General features: G+C 54.7%; 1 protein-coding gene across 3 annotated transcripts; it reads left to right on the plus strand.

Moving 5' to 3' along the window:
- The first annotated feature begins 2,099 nt into the window (after window positions 1-2,099).
- Prx (periaxin) lies at window positions 2,100-17,220 on the plus strand. 3 transcript variants are annotated; one of them, XM_023708253.1, is made up of 7 exons: window positions 2,100-2,156; window positions 6,190-6,233; window positions 6,306-6,407; window positions 6,526-6,651; window positions 8,630-8,786; window positions 12,503-12,699; window positions 13,323-17,220. In XM_023708253.1, the coding sequence occupies exons 4-7, from the start codon at window positions 6,625-6,627 to the stop codon at window positions 17,025-17,027; spliced, it is 4,086 nt and encodes a 1,361-aa protein (XP_023564021.1). In that variant the 5' UTR covers window positions 2,100-2,156; window positions 6,190-6,233; window positions 6,306-6,407; window positions 6,526-6,624; the 3' UTR covers window positions 17,028-17,220. The 3 variants fall into 3 exon arrangements, with proteins under 3 accessions (XP_023564021.1, XP_023564019.1, XP_004648046.1); XM_023708251.1 differs by having other exon boundaries at window positions 2,110-2,156; window positions 6,309-6,407; XM_004647989.2 differs by lacking the exon at window positions 6,190-6,233 and having other exon boundaries at window positions 2,139-2,156.
- Window positions 17,221-18,827: the final 1,607 nt, after the last annotated feature.

The following is an 18,827-nucleotide window of genomic DNA, read 5'->3' on the forward strand; positions in this document are numbered from 1 at the left end:
CTCAGCCCACCAGGGGGCAGGGCTGGCTGGCATGTGGTGCTGGGGGATTGAACTGCGGTCCCTGTGCTTTGCCAAGCTTGTTCTAAGTAGGTGCTCTAGACCACTGAGCCATCTCACCAGCCCCTCAAGGTACATTTTCAAGGAAGCCCTCCCTGTGAGCTTCCCCATCAAAACCCTCACTGTGGGGCTGTGTCCTTTCTGGGTTCTCTCCCGGGCCTGGAGCCCCCTTCCCTACCCTCTTCTTTGGTGGCTTCCTCCTCCTCAGCCTTTCCGTCTGACTTCCGATGTCAGCTCCCACAGAATCTTTCCTGAGTGGCCCCTGGGTGTGGATGTAGCGCTGTTGATGTCCCCAGGGCCCAACAAAGGACCTGCTGCCCAACAGGGGGCTGTGATTGTTTGGTGACTGAGTAAAGGGACCTGTCCAAGTGGATCCATGAACGAGAGAGATGGCCATGGGGCGAGGGTCTCTGGCCCATTCCCGGCCCAACCTCAGGTCCCTTCCCCGCCTCCCAGGACCATGTGCTGGCTGGATCTGGCCACCCCCGCCCTTGGTGGCTGCCAGCCCTGAGAGGCATTTCCTGGAGCTCAGCACATTCCTGCCTCCCTGGTGGCTGGAGTGGGCAGGGGGCATTTCAGAGAGGAAGGGGGAGGCCCTAGCATTCTGGGATTCAGCCACCCTGCTCCTGGACCCTGAGCCCCACAGTAGGTCCTGACCCCTCTGTGTTGGATGAGTGTAGGCCCCAAGAGGGGTGACCTGGTCTCTGCGAGGGGCTGGGTACTCCCCATGGACCTGGCGTTACCATTGGGCAGGACAATGGGGCAGAAGCTGCTGACGAGCACTTCGGGGGTAATCCCCCTGGCCTCCCCCCAGCCTCAGCCCCAGGCCCCAGCTCAGAGAGCTGCAGGCAGCCAAGGCAGCGGCCAGTGGGTGGAAGGGGCATGTGGGGGTACCTGTGCTTCCTGTGCCGCCCCTCGGGGTCTGGTGAGTTGGGGCAGGCTTGGGGCTGAGCCTAGGGCCTGTGAATCAGGGTGAGGGCCCAAGTCCTTTGTTTGGGAGTTGGGCAGATCTGGGGTTAAATGAGAGCTACTATCATTAACCTGCTGTGTGACTTCAGGTGAGTCACTCACCCTCTCTGAGTTTCCCTGTCTGAAACGAAGGGACAGAAGAGTATAGCGGGTCTTTGGGATTCATCAGAAGCAGGGTGGGTGTCTAGCTGCACAACCTCCTGATTGCACAGCTGCAGACTGAGCCCCATTAGTCCCCTTTGATTCAGAGAAGAGGTCTGGGTCCTTAGTGTGGCTTTCAGCAGGGTAGCTGTCCCTCAGATAGCAACATCCCTAAGCAGAGATGTGGGCCTCCATCTGCCCAGTCTTTCCATAAATGAATTCAAGAGCCTGGGAAGAAGACTGGCCAGACCTCTAATTATTTGTGTGAATAACAGCCACACAGAATATTTTTAAGTAGCACTCTGTGCCAGTGCTGTTTTTAGCTTTTTTTTTTTTTTTTTTTTTTTTTGAGACAGGGCCTCGCTATGTAGTCCAGGATGGCTCTCAGATTTGAGGCAATCTTCCTGCCTCAGCCTCCCGAGTACTGAGATTACAAGCATGCACCACCATGTCTGGCTTCAGCCTATTTTAACTACTGTGTTCATTTTATTTTGAGGAAACAGGGATTGAACTCAGGCCCTTGCGCTAGCCAGGCAAGCGCTTATTCTACTGAGCTATCTCCCCAGCCCCTACTGTATTCATTTTAGAGATGAAGAAACAGCCCAGAGAGAGGCTGTAACTTGCCAAAGGTTACACAACCAAAAGTGAGGAGGGGGGAGTGGAAGGACCTGGGTCGAGGATCAGGAAATGCTTGGGGCAGGGTGCTGAGTCCCCAGATTGAGCAGCCACAGACCAGACTCACAACTCTCGGGGAGGTCTTGGCTAGGGCCACGGCCAGGCTGAGTCCCCAGTCCCCACCCCCTTTGGGATGGCTGTAGCTGGGAGAAGGGGATGTTTGTTTCCCCACCACCCACCCTCTGGTGACATCACCCCAAGGCAGCCAATGGCAGGGGTGTCCCCTTCCTACCCCTCCCCACTGCTTTTCCCCCCAGCCTAGGGCTGGGGCTGAGCAGAAGAACAGGAGCTCCGAGGTGTCTGGAGGCCCATCGGTAAGGAGATCAGCCGGCCATTCCCATCCCAGGCCAGCCTGAGATACCTTGGGAATGAGACCAGGGTCTGGGGAACTCTGGGTGTGTGTGGGGTGCCTGGGGCTCTGGAGGCAGGCAGGGTGGTGTGTGAGTGAAAGACATAGCCCTGGGAGCCACACCATGGGTCCAGGCCCCAGCTTCCCCTCCTTCTGACTGAGCAGCCCTGGGAAAGGTAATTCAACCTTCAAGCCTCTACTTCCCATCCCTACAATGGGCTGACAGAGACCATCTCTTGGGGCCGGTGTGAGAGTAACTGAACTGCTGCTTAGGAGGAGCTGGGCAGGCTGCCTGGTCTCTGGAATAAGGAACTAGCAAGGCAGTGCTGATCCTGTCAGTGGGGAGCTGGTCCCCCAACTGAATTTCGTCCTTTACCCAAAGTTCCCCTTTGGCTGGATGGAAGGTAGAGGGAGAACATTGGAAACAAAGACCAAATGTGGAGCTGTGTGAGCTATTTATTTTAATTGAACACTTATTCTATACTGAGAATATTTGATGTACCTGCTATTGTCTCACAAATCTTCAAAGCCAGTTTTATTGGTTCCATTTTACAGATGAAGAAACTGAGGGCTAATAGGGGAAGGATGTGGCCACAATGCACATACCCTAAGTAGTGATGGAGAAGCCAGAGACTAAACCTTCACACCTCTCTTGTGCCCGACTATGGCCTCTGGTGAGGTCCAGGTCTCCACACACCGAGTGGGCAGGGTCTCCAAGTCAAGTTGGTGGCAGCCACTGGGGAAAAGGGCAGGAGGGCAAAGCCTGCAGCTGATTCCTTGGTAGTCCCAGTGCAGTTGAAGGCCAGGGCCCAGGTGACAACCAAGCCACTCTGCATGGCATGAGTTGTACCGCTCAGGGCAGGGAGAGGGAGGATTTAATGAGCCAAGACAAAAAAGTCCTTGCATAGTAAATGCTCAAGAAACAGAGCCAATAGTTGGGTGTTGGGGTGCACTCTGTAATCCCAGCACTGGGGAGGCCAAAGCAAGAGGACCATTGCAAGTTCAAGGTTAGCCTGGGCTACAAAGTGAGCCCAAGGCCAGCGTGAGCTGCATAGCAAGACTCAGACTCAAAAAGAGAAGGAAAAAGAAAGAAAGAAAGGAAGGCAAGAAAGAATGGAAGGCAAGAAAGATAGAAATGGGAAGCCTGAAAATTCTGAAAGCTCAGATCTGTTCTCAGGCAGGGCCTCAGTAACCACTCAAGAAGTGAGCTGATACCTGGTTATAGTGGCACCTGCATGCCTGTATTACCAGCACTTTCAGAGATCAAAGGCAGGAGAATCGCAGGTCTGAGCCCATCTTTGCTCACACAGTCTCCCTGTGTAGTTTACTATGCACTCACTATGTAGCCCAGGCCGGCCTAGAACTTGAGACGATCTTCCTGCTTCAGCCTCCTGAGTGCTGAGAATACAGGTGTGTACCATTATGCCTGGCTCAAAATTAAAACTTTTAAAAAAGGGCTAGAGAAAAAAAAAAAAAGAAGAAAAGAACGAGAGAGGTAGCTTAGTGTGAAGGCTCTGGGTTCAGTCCCCAGTACAGAAAAGAAAAAGAAGAGCAGAGCTGCCCACTACCACCTGTAGGGCTGCTGTGCCTTATCCTGCACTCTCCAGGGACCCCACTGTCTCCCCCTGACACAAGCCAGTGACTCTGGAGAGTTGTGCCCCTCCTTCCTAATGCAATGGGTGGGTCTGGTAACACAGTGTCTGGGGGTAGCTTTCCTTCCGATCCCCCACTGGAGGAGGAGCTGGGTGTGTAGTTGAGGAAGGGCACTGCTGGGCTAAATATAACCTGGGCTGGGCAGCTGTCCGGGCAGGGATAAGGAAGGAGGGCACTCGTGCTCCTGCCTGCCCTGGACTTCCTGTGTCAGGCTCTGACTGTGACACTCACAGCCTGAGCTTGGAGTGGGGACTTGGGATCGAAGAGACCCTCCTCCCCAACAGCTACCATACCCTTGCCAAAGCCAGGCTGTCCCGCTCCCCAGCCTGGGATTCCCAGCTCGTGTTGTGCTATGGTCTTGGTCCTGCTGGGACATCTGTCTTAGCTTCTGTAGCTCATCAGCAAAATGGGGGTCCCGTGGGTCCTAGTCAGTGGGATCTGGCATCTCTGAAGTTTCATGTATAACACCCGCAGCTCCTCCCCCCAGCGCAGCTTTGGTCCCAGCAGTTCTGTGGCTTGGCCTTCGCAGGACTCACCACCACCCAGTGAATTTATTTATTTATTTTCGGCAGACCGGGGATTGAACTACAGGTTCTTGCACTTGCCAGGCAAGTGCATATCCTACTGAGCTATCTCTCCAGCCCCGTGAATACACCCAGTGAATTTAGGTACAGAGTAAAGGCGCAGGGCACCAATGGGGTGGGGGAAGTGTTGTTTTGCCTGCTCCTGGTTGTGTGACTCTAGGCAGGTCACTTCCCCTCCCCGAGCCTCAGTCTCCACCTCTGGCAACCAGGGTGATTCGGAGGCCTCCGAGTGCCAACATAAGACTTGGTTCAGAGGAAACATCCCGAACATAGTAGCCGGGCTGGGAGAGGTCTGCTCCCTGCTTGGAGGTGCTCAGAGGAGAGGCTGGAGGCGGACACAGACACTGAGACTCCTGGCAGACCCAGAGAGGGCCATCTTGGACACCATGGGGGACCCAGCAGTGGAGTATTTGCAGCTGATGCTGAGGGGGTCCCCATGTCCTCTGTACTGGCCAGTGGTGGGCTATGAAGGGCCATTGTGTGGCTGCGGGTGGGTGGGTGGGTGGGCAGGGGCGGAATGTGACCCGGCCCAGCAGACAAGCCATTGTGCAAGGGAATGTGCCGCGTGAGGCCTGACCTTTCCCTGTGCAACTGGGGTTGGCGGGTTGGCATTCCAGGTGGGGGCTGGGGGGAGAAGCGCAGAGTCAGGGGCCAGTTCAGGCACGGCCTCCATCCTCCCAGAGCAGCCTGGCAGGAGCCACCTGTAGACTGACTCTGCTTCTCTCGCCTGTGCTTCTGACCTGGGGCAAACTCTCCTGGCCTCTCTGAGGGACCAAGGTCTTCAGTGAAGTGGAAGGTGACTGTCTTAGCACAAAACCAGGCAAATAATAATCACTCAATAGCCATCAGTTATTCATATTGGTTGTTATTATTACTAGCCGTATGATGAGTTGGAGCTTTTTTGTGGAAGTTGTACTGGGGATTGAGCCCAGGGCCTTGGAACTGAGCTACATCCTCAGCCCATTTTGAGGCAGGGTCTCTTAAGTTGCTGGTCTTCAATTTGCAACCCTCTTGCCTCTGCCTCCCAGAGTGCTGGTACTACAGGCATGTGTGGTTGCACCCGGCAAAGGGCTGGAGCTCTGAGACGAATTCTAGTCCTGGCTCTGCCATGTCACCCCAGGGAAGGGACTGTCCTTCCCCCAGTTGCAGGTGTCTTCTCTGTAACAGGCTCAATAATAGCCCTGACCTCACAGGGGTATTCTGAGGTCCCCATGCAATGGTGTTGGAGGGGCGCTGGGCGCAAAGTCAGGACCACAGGATGTTCTCAGTTTTGATCACAGCAAGTACTAATACAGCACCTGCCACCGCCTGCCACTTTATACCTTTTAACTCATGCAATCCCGGAGGCAGCTGCATATTGCTCTCTGTCTTGGTGCCACCAGGAATGGGCCCTACTGCCTCTAGCACACTAGGCAAGCACTCATCCACCAAGCCACTCTCCCAGGACTACTTTCCCCACACTATAAAGAAAGACATGGAGGGGCAGGCAGGGGCGACATGGGGGCAGCTGTCATTACCTCCCAGATAATTTGGCCCCTCAGTTTGCCAAAGGCGTTGGCCCAGAGCTCCGCTTTTGAATAGGTCTAGGAGTCAGTTTGAACTTTCGACCACTGGTGGTCTAGCCATGTCCCTAGTTGTCTCATAGACCTTGTTTTTCCTATCTGTACTGGGGGAGCCAGGGAGCTGGCAGAGCCTGGGGAGGGCTGGACACTTGGGAAGCTAGTAGACGGTGTGGGTAAATACTGTGTGTGTTCTTCTTAGAGCCCCGGACCCAAGAGGCCCCGGGAGCCGGAAGTGACCCTCAGGTGAGTGCTGCCACATGTCCCTCTGATCATCCCTGGCCAGCCCAGAGCCTTATACCTGGTTTCTCTCCCCAGCAGGCAGCAAGACCTTGGCGAAAGGACACGAGCCCTCCAGACAGCTGTGTGACACCTCGGGCCGGGGTCCTGGTTGGAGAGAGCGCCTGTGCCCAGGCAGCGGTGAGCGGACAGCCGGGGGCACTTTTCTCTTCCTGATGCCTGTCCTGACCTCCCTGGGGAGGCTGGATGCCACCTCTGAGCCCCTCCTGGCCTCAAGCCTCCATCCCTGACCCCACAGGCTCAGAGGCAGCTGCTCCATGCAGAACTGAAGCTGGTCCTGCAGCAGAAGGGGGAGCGGAAGCAGGAGCCTGGGGCCCAGGAGACTCCCAGCAGAGCAATGGAGGCCAGAAGCCGGAGTGCCGAGGTGAGTACCCACCCCCTGACAATGGCAGCAAGGAGGCACTTCCTGGCTTCTCTGTGCCTCAGTGTTCCCATCTATGAGCTAGAAATGGTAATTGTGTGGGGGAAACATTTCAATGAACATATGTAAAGTGCTTAGGACTGTGCATGGCACAGACTGAAATTCAAAGCAGCTAACTCACTGGATCGTCAGTAGGAGTTACCACAGTGGTATACGCTTGTAATCCCAGTACTCGGGAAGCTCAGACAGGAGGATTACCAAGTTCAAGACCAGCCCCTCTGATCCCTACTTCTTCAGGGCACGGCCAATAATCACAGATTGTTTTCCAGTATGCCCAGGCTACCCAGCTTTACAGTGAAGAAATAGGCCCCCAAAGGGCAAAATGCTCCCCCAAGGACACACAGCACTGTGGATTCCTAGACAGATCTCAGGGCTCTCAGTTCCTCTACTGGGAATCCTCCATGTGAATCCCACAGCACACTGCTGGGCTGGGGCCAGTCTGCACCATTTACAGTAAATACCAGGAATGCCACTTCTGCTGGCACACACTTATGACCCACACACCCCCACCCAGCTCCCTCAGCCGTGGGTGTGACACAGGTCTTGGGGTTAGAGTCCACAATAGAGCACAGTCTCACACACATTCAAGGGGGCAGGGGCAAGTCCCACTCTCCATTCCCCCATTCCTCGTGGCTTAAGGGTCCTTTCCTGGAGTTACATCCTCAGCACCAACACCACGGCCTGTTTTCCTATTAACGCCCTCTAAGCTGGATGTGGCACATGCTTGCTTGTAGTTCCAACACTCTTGGATGCTGAGGCAGTAGGATCAAAAGTTAAAAGCCCAGCCTAGGCATTTTAATGACTTAGTGAAAGGCTTTCTCAAAATTTTTAAAAACAAAATTTACAAAATTTTTGGACGTGGTAGCATATGCCTGTTAATCCCAGCACTCAGGAGGCTTAAGGCAGGAGAATGGCTCAGATTCGACGCCACCCTAGGCTACATAGAGTTCAAGGCCAGATTGAATTACAGAGACTGTCTTACTCGGGCACATGCACACGCGCGCGCGCGCGCACACACACACACACACACACACCGATTAAAATTTTAAACATAGCTCTAAAGGGGGGGGGGGCGTGTTGGCATTCACTTGTAACCCCAGCGCTCGGGAGGCTGAGGCTGGAGGATCGTTACGAGTTCGAGACGAGCCTAGGCTAGGCTAGGTCAAGGCCAGTTTGAACTGCATAAGGATACCCTGTCTCAAAAACAAAACAAACAAAACAAAAACCAACCCATATCTCTGGATGTAGCTCAGCGCTAAGGCCGCAGGCCCAATCTTCAGTCTGGCTTGGGGCCGGGGGGACTGTTCTCCCCATAACTCAATCTTGCCTTTCGCTTATGACGCTCCCTAATTTGGAACCCACCCTTTCGGCTGTGCACTATGATCCAGCTCCGCACTTCTACTCCCTCCTTCCCCAAGTGACCGGGCCCCACGATTTGGCTCCGCCCCAGGCTCCCTAAATCCGTCCCCACCCAGTCCCGCCCCTCGCTACTGCGGCTTGACGGAGTGGCGCGCATCCCCAGCGAACTGTTTAACCACTGCTGGGGACCTAGAGAGCCGCCGCCCGCGCGCGTGCTTCAAGGGGAGAGGCCGGATGAGAGGCCCGGATGTCCTGTTTGGGTCGCACCGAGGACCTTGTGTCCCAAGGGCAGCCTGTGAAAGGGACACTTTTTTCTTTTTCTTTCTTTTTTTGTCTTTTTGAGACAGGGTCTCGCTATGCAGCTCAGGTTGGCCTTGAGCTCACTCTGTAGCCCAGGCTGGTTACGAACTCGCAATATCCTCTTGCCTCAGTCTCCCAAACGCTGGGATTACAGGCGTGCACCACCACGCCCGGCCTGAAAGGGGCACTTAAACGCCATGGAGGGCTCTGGGCGAAATCCAGTCCTGGCGCCCCTTGACAACCCCCTCGCCAACCTCCGCAGGAGCTGCGGCGAGCAGAGTTGGTGGAGATCATCGTGGAGACTGAGGCGCAGACCGGCGTCAGCGGAATCAACGTAGCCGGCGGCGGGAGAGAGGGGATTTTCGTGCGCGAGCTGCGTGAGGACTCACCTGCAGCCAGGAGCCTCAGCCTGCAGGAAGGTAGGCGGGGCCGGAGGATGGGCGGGTCACTTGTGGGCGGGGCCGACCCACGGGGGTGGAGTCAAGAATGTCCCCGAGGTCCTGAAGAAGCCTAAAACACTTCATGGTTGTGGGCGTGACCGACGATGGGGAAGTGAGGTTAAAGGCTGAGGTGAGGCTTTGTTTATTTATTTTTAAATTTTTTTTGGGGGGGAAGCACTTATTCCACTGAGCGATCTCCCGGGCCCCCAGGTGGGGCTTTATTGACTGTGGTTATTCAGAGCCTCCTCTGGAGTTTTCATTGTTTGGATTCGAATTAGTGCTTTCTGTCTGTGATCTTTTTGAGCCTCAATTTCTTCATCCTAGCAATGGGAATCACCAGTGCTGATCTCATGTGGTCGTTATGTAGATTAAGTGAGTCAGTATTTGAAAACAGCGCACGGCTAGTTAGCATACGGTAAACACTGTGTGAGTGCTAGTTAAGCGTGTTAGGGGACAGGTGAAAAGGTGTAAGTTAACAATTTGGAGGGGTTTGGGAGGGGAGTTTGGTAAGTAATGATGTTTTAGGAAATATGAATGAAGCTAACGTGATGTATTTATGCAACTACTGTTAAACACTTGTCTCAGACATTGAGGAGCTCGAATTATAGTAGTGAACAAAATAGCAGTCCTTGGATGTATGGAGCTTGCAATCTAGTGGCAAAAGAGATATTTAAACAAAATAAGTACAGTATCTTTTTTTTTTTTTAAGTACAATAGTTAGTAAATTAGAAGGCACATGTGCTTCCAGTGCCAGGAGCAAAGCTACATTTTTGTGTAGGATGAGGTAGGAAGAATGGAAAGGGCAAAGGAGGTAAGGGAACGAGCTATTCCAGAGAGCATTCCAAGCAGTGAGAACAGCTAGTGCAGAGCCCAAGAAAAGCAGTGGGTATGCAGGACAGCAAGTGAGGAAGAGTAAGGCGTGAGGTCAGAGAGGCAGGGGGAGGGGCAATGTTTCGAGGGTGCCATAAGCCATGAGTAAGCCTCTTTTGACTTTTATTTGTGTGTGTGTGTGTGTGTGTGTGTGTGTGTGCGTGTGTGTGGCCAGCTCAGCCCACCAGGGGGCGGGCGGGCTGGCATGTGGTGCTGGGGGATTGAACCGTGGTCCCGGTGCTTTGCTAAGCTTGTTCTAAGTAGGTGCTTTAGACCACTGAGCCATCTCACCAGCCCTTGACTTTTATTCTGCGGCGATCAAGAATTGGTTGTAGAGGCTGGGGATGTGGCTCCGTGGTGGAGTTCTTGCCTTGCATGCACAAGATTCAATTCCCCAAACCGCACAAAAAAAAACATTGATCATGGTGAACTGCTGCATGAACAGTAGACTGCAGGGGTCAGGCTTGGGAGCAGGGACATCTGCAAAGTGGCTTAGGCCGTGTTGGTGAAGAGAAGGATTCAGATTCAGGACAGACCATGAAGGAGGAAGCTTCAGGACGGCAGGTGGGGCATGATAGAGACAGAGGGCTAACAAGGCCTCCTCCAGGGCCTTGTGACCTGAGCATGGAGCTGCTAGTTCTAGAAGGGGCTGCTCTGAAGCTGATGCTCATTTGGGGAAAGAAGTCCAGGTGTGCAATGTGGCTGTCTCAAACGAGAGGTGTCTGTGGGGTGTGAAAGGGAGAGCTTGGAGGGGTGGCTGATGTGCTGTGCACCCTCTGTATCTGTCTGTGGGTTCTGCACGGGAGCAGCAACCAAAACTGAAAATATTCAGAGCAATGCACACTCAAACTAAACATGTCCAGACTTGTTTTCTTGCCCCTAAACAGTAGAGTGTAACAACTGTTTACAAAGTTCTCACATGATATTAACTGTTATGAGTAATCTAGAGAAAATTTAAAGTATATGGGAGGGGCTGGCACATAGCTCAGTGGCACAGCACCTGGCTGACAAGCTAGAGGTCCTGTGCTCAATCCCCAGGACCCATGAAAAATATAAAATAAAAATAAAGAACACAGGGCCCTGGAAAGGAAAAGATGATTATGAAAAAGGTAGAAGTTATTTAAAAATATAACAAAGTGTAGGGAAGGATGTGCATGGTTATATGCAAATACTGTGCTGTTTTCTCATGGGACTTGAGCACCTGCAGACTGATATAAGGACTCCCGGAACCCTTACTGAGGAATCCCTAATGAACCTAGAATGGAGGGGAGGGTGCTGGGCTGAACAAACCCTGGGCAGTAGATTTGAGTTCCTTCAACTACTCAATCCTGAAGAGCTTCCTGAGAATTCCAAAATGGTGAGTGTTTTTAGGGAAGAGTACAAGATCAAGGTCATTCTGCACAATTTTAGAAACTTGGTGAGAGCTTGTCTCAAAAAAAAAAAAAAAAGCGCCGGGGAGATAGCTCGGTGGCCTGAGCGCCTGCCTGGCAAGCACAAGGTTCAATCTCTGGTACTGTATGCTGCGCCAGCCTTGTGCTGTGCTGGCTACTAAAACCGGGTATATGGTGGCGAAAGCCTGTAATCCCAGCACTGGGAAGCATAAGACAGGAGGATCTCTATGAGTCCAAGCTACACAGTGAGATCCTGTACCCAAATAACTAAATAAGAAAAGATTTAAAAAAAAAAAAAGTGTTGGGAGCTGGTTTGGGAGGTAAGACAGGAAGACTGCCTGGAGTTTGAGGTCAGCTTGGGCTACATAGTAAGTTCAAGGCCAATCTGAGCTATATATAGAGGCCTTTCTCAACAAAAGAAAACACCCCTCAAAGAAAAAAAACAGACAAACAAAGGCTAGAGGATATAGTTTAGTGAGAAGGCCCTGGATTCAAGTCCCAGTACCAAAAAAGAAAAAGAAAAAGAATTCCAAGCCAGGTGTGATGGCACACTCCTGTAATCCCAGCACTTGGGAGGCTGAGGCAGGAGGATCATTGCAAAGTTCGAGACCAGCCTGGGCTACAAAGTGAGCTCAAGGCCAGCCTGAACTGCATAGTGAGATCCTGTCTCAAAAAAAGACCAAGAAAAAAGGAAAAATAAATTCCAGAGAGAATGTGGTACACACCGGAAGCCAAATGCCAAATGCAAGTGTGTGAAATCCGGCAGATGCTGAGTGGTCCAAGCAGATAAAGTCTGGTACTTGGCTACTGAATGTAGCTACCCAGGGTCATTGGCTAGCACCTGAAGAGGAGCAGTTCAGGTGTGTGCATGTGGTGCGGTGGCGGGGTAGGAAGTGTGATTGAAGAAGTGGAAATTATGCCAGTGCATCTTGCCTGCAAGGAGAACAGATAAAATGTGTCAGGAAATGGGGGGAATGTGGTCCTGAAAACCTTTCCAAAAAGAGAATAGCATGTTCGTCTGCAATGCAGATAATGTCCGGAGGGGGCGAAGGATGTCTTTGGGAAGGTGGTGGAAGGGAGACTAAACTCAAAGCTCATCCCTAGGATCCCGGAGGGAAGCGCCGCCAGGGTGATACAAAGACGGTGTGGGTGTGTGTGAAGTTGACTTCTGATTCTGTTCTCAGTGAAGGAAACAAAGTCAGTATCGACTGTGGGGGTGGGGTAGGGGAGTGAAAAGGCTGTTGGTATGGCCCGAGTGGCGTGGATTGGTTCTGTAGGCCCATACGGGGTCATTTTTGGGGGGAGGGGGGTGTCTTCTTAACCTGTGGAACTGCACGTCTGGACCTTTGCTCTGGGGTGGGCGGAGCCTCTGGCCCTCCCAGGAAGTGGGCGGGGCCGGGATGCCCACGCCCTGCCACCTTTGCTCGCCTGCAGGAGACCAGCTGCTGAGTGCTCGAGTATTCTTTGAGAACGTCAAGTACGAGGACGCGCTACGCCTGCTGCAATGCGCCGAGCCTTACAAGGTCTCCTTCTGCCTGAAGCGCACGGTGCCCACGGGGGACCTGGCGCTGCGGCCCGGTACTGTGGCCGGCTACGAGATGAAGGGCCCTCGGGCCAAGGTGGCCAAGCTGGTACGCGTGCTGAGCCCGGCCCCGGTCCCGGACTGCCCCAGCGATCGCGTCTCCGCGTCATGAGCCCCCTCCCCAATACATGGGTCAGCCTAGCCCTCTGTCTTGTCACTAACCTGAGCTAATGCCACTTTGTGTCCCTTGTTCACTACCCTAAACTCCTCCTCCCAAGAAGGGGATCCACCTACCCCAGACCTTGGCGCTCACCCATCTTGGAGAGGCAACCCCACCATCAGATCCAGACTCACTAGGGGTACTTGGAACCAGGAAGGCCAGGCCCTGTCCTGAGTGCTACTCAGTTACTGCTGAGAACCCAGGATAGTCTTCCTTCCCTCCCTGGGCCTCAGTTTCCACATCTCTACAATGAGAGTGCTGGAGGAATTTCTAGATGAAGACCTGGACATTTTGCATCCCGATCCCTAGACCCTTGTTGACTCCTCAGGAAATTCTAAATCAGTGTCTTTACCTCCCTGAGCTGAGATGCCAGGAAGAGGGGATGGTGTTTTTTGGACAAGGTACTCTACCCAACACATTCCCAGCCTGATACATGGCCTTGCAGGGCTCTTCCTGTCCGCTCATAGCCTCCTGCTATCCCACTGCCTCCTGCCTCTCTCCTCTCTCCCCAGAACATCCAGAGTCTGTCCCCTGTGAAGAAGAAGAAGATGGTGGTGGTGCCTGGGGCCCTGGGGGCCCCTGCAGACCTGGCCCCCATTGACGTCGAGTTCTCCTTTCCCAAGTTCTCCCGTCTGCGTCGGGGCCTCAAAGGCGAGGTGGTCAAGGGTCCTGGCCCAGCTGCCCCTGTTCACGGGCGCTTCCAGCTGCCTCGGTTGCGTGTGCGAGAAGTAGCTGAAGAGGCCCAGGCAGCAAGGCTGGCTGCTGCTGCTCCTCCCCCCAGGAAGGCCAAGGCAGAGACTGAGGTGGTGGCAGGACCTCGGTTTACAACCCCTAAGGTGGAGTTGGTTGGGCCCCAGCTGCCAGGTGCTGAGGTGGCTCTCCTTCAGGTCTCAGCCCCCAAGGTGGTTCCCTCTGTAGAGGTGGCCAGTGGTTTTGACCTCCATCTGCCAACCCTTGGGTTAGGAGCACCGGCAGTACCTGCCGCAGAGCCTCCGCCCATGGGGATCCAGGTCCCTCAAGTGGAGCTACCTACCTTGCCCTCACTGCCCACTCTGCCCACACTGCCTTGCCTGGAGACCCGGGAAGGGGCTGCTGTGGTGACAGTGCCCACCTTGGATGTAGCAGTGCCCACTGTGGGAGTGGACCTGGCCTTGCCAGGCAAGGAGATAGAGGCCCCAGAAGAGGTGCCTGAGGTGGCTCTGAAGATGCCCCGTCTCAGCTTCCCCCGCTTTGGGGCTCGAGGGAAGGAAGTTGCTGCAGCCAAAGTGACCAAGGGGAGCCCTGAGGCCAGGGTGAAGGGTCCCAAACTTCGAATGCCTACCTTTGGGCTTTCTCTCCTGGAACCCCGGTCCCCTGCCCCAGAGGTGGTTGCTGAGAGCAAGCTGAAGCTGCCCACCATCAAGATGCCCTCCTTCGGCATCGGAGCAGTGGGGCCTGAGGTCAAGGCCCCCAAAGGGCCTGAGGTGAAGCTCCCGAAGGTCCCCGAGGTCAAGCTTCCCAAAGTGCCAGAGGCAGCCCTTCCAGATGTGCAGCTCCCAGAGGTGCAGCTCCCCAAAGTGTCAGAGATGAAGCTCCCCAAAGTGCCTGAGATGTCTGTGCCAGAGGTGCGGCTCCCAGAGGTGCAGCTGCCCGAAGTCCCAGATGTGAAAGTCCCTGAGATGAAGTTCCCAAAGGTGCCCGAGATGGCAGTGCCTGATGTGCGCCTGCCGGAGGTGCAGCTGCCGACAGTTCCAGAGATGAAGCTCCCTGAGATGAAACTGCCTGAAGTGAAGCTCCCGAAGGTGCCTGAGATGGTCGTGCCTGATGTGCACCTGCCAGAGGTGCAGCTGCCCAAAGTCTGTGAGATGAAGCTCCCAAAGATGCCCGAGATGGCTGTGCCTGATGTTCGGCTGCCAGAGGTGCAGCTGCCCAAAGTCTCCGAGATGAAATTCCCTAAGGTCCCAGAGATGACTGTACCTGAGGTTCGGCTGCCAGAGGTGCAGCTGCCGAAGGTGTCAGAGATGAAGGTCCCGGATGTGAGACTCCCCGAAGTGAAGCTCCCAGAGATAAAACTCCCTAAAGTACCTGAGATGGCTGTGCCTGATGTGCACCTCCCAGAGGTGCAGCTGCCAAAAGTATCAGATATTCGACTGCCAGAAATACAAGTGCCAAAGGTCCCAGATGTGCATCTTCCCATGGTGCCAGAGGTGAAGCTGCCGACAGCTCCAGAAGTGCAGCTAAAAGCTGCTGGGGCACCGCAGGTAGAGGGGACAGAATTTGGCTTCAAGATGCCCAAGATGACCATGCCCAAGTTAGGAAGAGTAGGGTCACCGCCACAAGGCACGCCAGGCGAGGTGGGTGGTGAGGTCTTGGGGAAGTTAGTGACACTTCCTTGTCTGCAGCCAGCGGCAGGCGGCGAGGCTCATGTGGGCACCCCCTCTCTCACTCTGCCCTCTGTGGAGCTGGACTTGCCAGGGGCCCTCAGCCTGGATGGGCAGGTCCGCGCAGCCGAAGCAGGCAAGGTGGAGCAGCCAGCAGGTGTCAGGGGGGCAGCAGGTGCTGGGAAAGAGGCCTTCCGAGTGCCCTCAGTCGAGATCGTTACTCCACAGCTGCCCACAATAGAAGGTGAGGAAGGGCGGCCAGAGATGGTGGAGATGAAAGTCAAGCCCTCCTCCAAGTTCTCCCTGCCAAAGTTTGGACTCACGGGGCCAAAGGTTGCAAAGGCAGAGGCTGAGGGGGCTGGACGAGCTACCAAGCTGAAGGTGTCCAAGTTTGCCATCTCACTCCCCAAGGCTTGGGTGGGGACAGAAGCTGAGGCCAAAGGAGCAGGGGAGGCAGGCTTGCTGCCCGCCCTTGATCTGTCTATTCCACAGCTCAGCCTGGATGCCCATCTACCCTCGGGCAAGGCAGAGTCGGTAGGGCCTGAAGTTAAGCTCAAGGGGCCAAAGTTTGCTCTGCCCAAGTTTGGGGTCCGAGGCCGGGACACAGAAGCAGGAGAACTAGCACCGGGGGCAGCTGAGTTTGAGGGCAAGGGCTGGGGCTGGGATGGGAAAGTGAGGATGCCTAAGCTGAAGATGCCCTCTTTTGGGCTGGCCCGAGGGAAGGAAGCAGAAGTCCAGAGTGGGCGTGTCAGCCCTGTAGAAAAGCTAGAGTCCATAGCTGGGCAGCTGAAGATCCCTGAGGTAGAGTTAGTTACCATGGCAGGCCAGGGGGAAGCAGGTGTGGAGGGTGCAATGGCCACCAGCACAGTGCAGCTCTCGGGCAGGCAAACCACAGAGGGCCATGATGGGGTGCTGAAGGTGTCCCCACTGGGCATTTCTCTGCCCCAGGTGGAGCTGACCAGCTTTGGGGGGACAGGCACCCTGGGGCAGCGGGCTGAGAGTACAGCGCCTTCTGCAGAGGGCACTACCAGCTACAGGGTCCAGGTGCCTCAGGTGAGCCTGTCTTTGCCTGGAAGCCAAACACCAGGTGGTGAGCTCCTGGTGGGTGAAGGCGTCTTCAAGATGCCCACGGTGACAGTGCCCCAACTTGAGCTGGATGTGGGGCTGAGCCAAGAGGCACAAGCAGATGTGGCTGCAGGTGAGGGTGGGCTGAGGCTGAAGTTACCCACCCTGGGGGCCCGGGCTGGGGCAGAGAGGGCAGAGGACCATTCCCCTGGGGCTGAGCGCACCTTCCATCTCTCCCTGCCAGACGTGGAGCTCTCACCACCCGCTGTGGGCAGCCACTCTGAATACCAGGTGGCAGAGGGCAATGGGGAGGGCACGCACAAGCTCAAGGTGCGGCTGCCGAAGTTTGGCTTGGTGCGGGCCAAAGAAGGGACTGAGGAAGGTGAGAAGGCCAAGAGCCCAAAGCTCAGGCTGCCCCGAGTGGGCTTTGGCCAGAATGACTCAGTCCCCAGAGAAGGTTCTCCCAGCCCCGAGGAGGAAGAAGAGGAGGAAGAGGGCACTGGGGAAGGGGCATCAGGTCGCCGGGGCCGAGTCAGGGTCCGCTTGCCCCGTGTGGGCCTGGTGGCCCCTTCTAAAGCCTCTCGAGGACAGGGAGATGAGGGAGCCCCTAAATCTCCTGTTGGGGAGAAATCACCCAAATTCCGCTTTCCCAGGGTGTCCTTAAGCCCCAAGGCCCGGAGTGGGGACCAAGAAGAAGGCGGCTTTAGAGTTCGGCTGCCCAGTGTGGGGTTTTCAGAAACAGGGGCTCCAGGCCCTACTAGGATAGATGGGGCCCAGGCTGCAGCCGTGTGAAGCCCTGGACAGGTGGAAACTCTTCTGCTGACCTCCCCAACCCTGCCCCCATTTTGTGTGTGAGATTACAAGCACTAACTCTCAGAGGGCTGGGAAGTGGGTGGCTGACCAGGGTAGGGCAGGAGGCCTGCCTTTCTCATTGGCAGGGGCATCTGTACCTTGCCATGCCATGTGAATAAATAATTCAGAGGTAGCCGCATGTCCATTTTTTTTTTTTTTTTTGCGCGCGCGCACGTGTGTGTGTGTATTGTGTGTGTGTGGGGGGGAGGGTTCAGAGAAAGACATCCTTGAAGAGGAGTTTCTAGGTATCACCTGAGCCTGAACTGGGTGGGATTGGGGGTGATATGAAGGAGTAACAGATTCCTGGTTTGAAAAGAGGGCAGGGTGGATGGTCTCGGGGTAGACCTTGGTGAAAGGGGCCTGTCCTAGCCCTTCAAATTCCCAGAAGTCTTTTAGGGGGGCCTGAAAGATCCCCAGTGCAGCCCAGCACTGGACTTCTCTCCTGTGAGCTCTGCTGTCCAGGAGATCTTTCCAGGATGACTGCACCCCCACCTCCAGCCTCTGCCAGGGCTCCTGTGTATTCCTGCCTTTCCTTTCCTGTCTGGCAGGTTCCTCAGCTCTGTCTATCCTGCCCCACCTACGAAGGCCCTTCCTGTTTCCTTTCTCAGAGCCTTAGGTCAGGAGCTGTAGGCTGCCTCTTAGGATTCTGTCCCAAGGGGCTCAGCACCTGTTGATTTTGAGCCTTGGCCTCTGGGGCATCACAGTTCATCTCCTCCTCATCTTTAAGACCCTTCGAAGGCTCCTGCATTCCCTCATGTCTTTTTTTTTTTTTTTTTTTAGGGAAGGGTCTACAGGGTGTTTAGGGTCTCACTACTAGATTGGACTCTTAGTGATCCTCTTGTTTACAGCCTCCCAAGAGCTGGGATTACAGGCACACGCCACCACGCCCAGTCTCTCCCTCATATCTTTCTGAGACGAGAGAAGATGCCCTGCCTGCCACACATGATGGCATAAGCCTGTAATCTCAGCACTTGAGGGGCTGAAGCAGGAGGATCACCATGAGTTCAAGGCCAGCCTGAACTCCATAGTGAGACCATGTCTCATAAAAACCAAAAATGAAAAATGAAAATAAAGATACCCTGTCCAAAGACCACCTTTTGGAAAAGGGCCTTCCCAAAGAACAGAAGGACCTGAGTGCTGAGAGGACCAGAGCCTGGATCGCCCACACCTCCTAGGGTGTTATCCCTCCCCGTCTCCCTGATGTGTATGGAAACTTATTAAGAGGGAAAGGGGCAAATAGGAAGGAGCTGTGGGACTGGAGCCTCAGCTTCCCTCATCTGTTCTTCTCTGATTCCCTATCTCTGAAGCTATTTGTTGTTTTTGTTTTTTTGGTGGAACCAGGGATTGAACTCAGGCTACTGAGCTATCTCCCCAGAACCCACCTCCCCCCTTTTTAAAAAAATATCCTGTCCAGTTCCATCTTCCTGCAATGCCCCGCCTGGACTTGGGCCCATCCACTTTCCCAGCCTTGCCCTGCTGACTCAGGGGACAAGAGAGCACAGATCCCCCTTACTCCAGCCGGCCCCCTACTGAGGCCACGGCCCCAACCCACACCTTTCTGGGTCCCCAGCACGCAGAATCTGTCTATGCTCACGGCACCCAGCCCTGCTGGCCCCAGCATGCACCGCTTCCTCTGCACTTCGCAGGGGCCTCTGTGGCTCAGTCTATGGTTTGCTCTGTTACCCTTGTCCTCACTTCGCAGGGAAACTCTCATCTTCCTGACCCTGGCTCTTTTTTTCC

This window comes from Octodon degus, unplaced genomic scaffold, assembly GCF_000260255.1.
Source record: "Octodon degus isolate 3935 unplaced genomic scaffold, OctDeg1.0 scaffold00344, whole genome shotgun sequence".
Lineage (NCBI taxonomy): Eukaryota > Metazoa > Chordata > Mammalia > Rodentia > Octodontidae > Octodon > Octodon degus.

What these genes read in the sequence shown, in the direction of transcription:
- Prx (XM_023708253.1), top strand. Translation starts at nt 6,625, where the DNA reads ATGGAGGCCAGAAGCCGGAGTGCCGAG. An exon ending in GAGCCTCAGCCTGCAGGAAG is followed by an intron (nt 8,787 to 12,502) that starts GTAGGCGGGGCC and finishes GCTCGCCTGCAG; the next exon opens with GAGACCAGCTGCTGAGTGCT. An exon ending in GGGCCAAGGTGGCCAAGCTG is followed by an intron (nt 12,700 to 13,322) that starts GTACGCGTGCTG and finishes CTCTCTCCCCAG; the next exon opens with AACATCCAGAGTCTGTCCCC.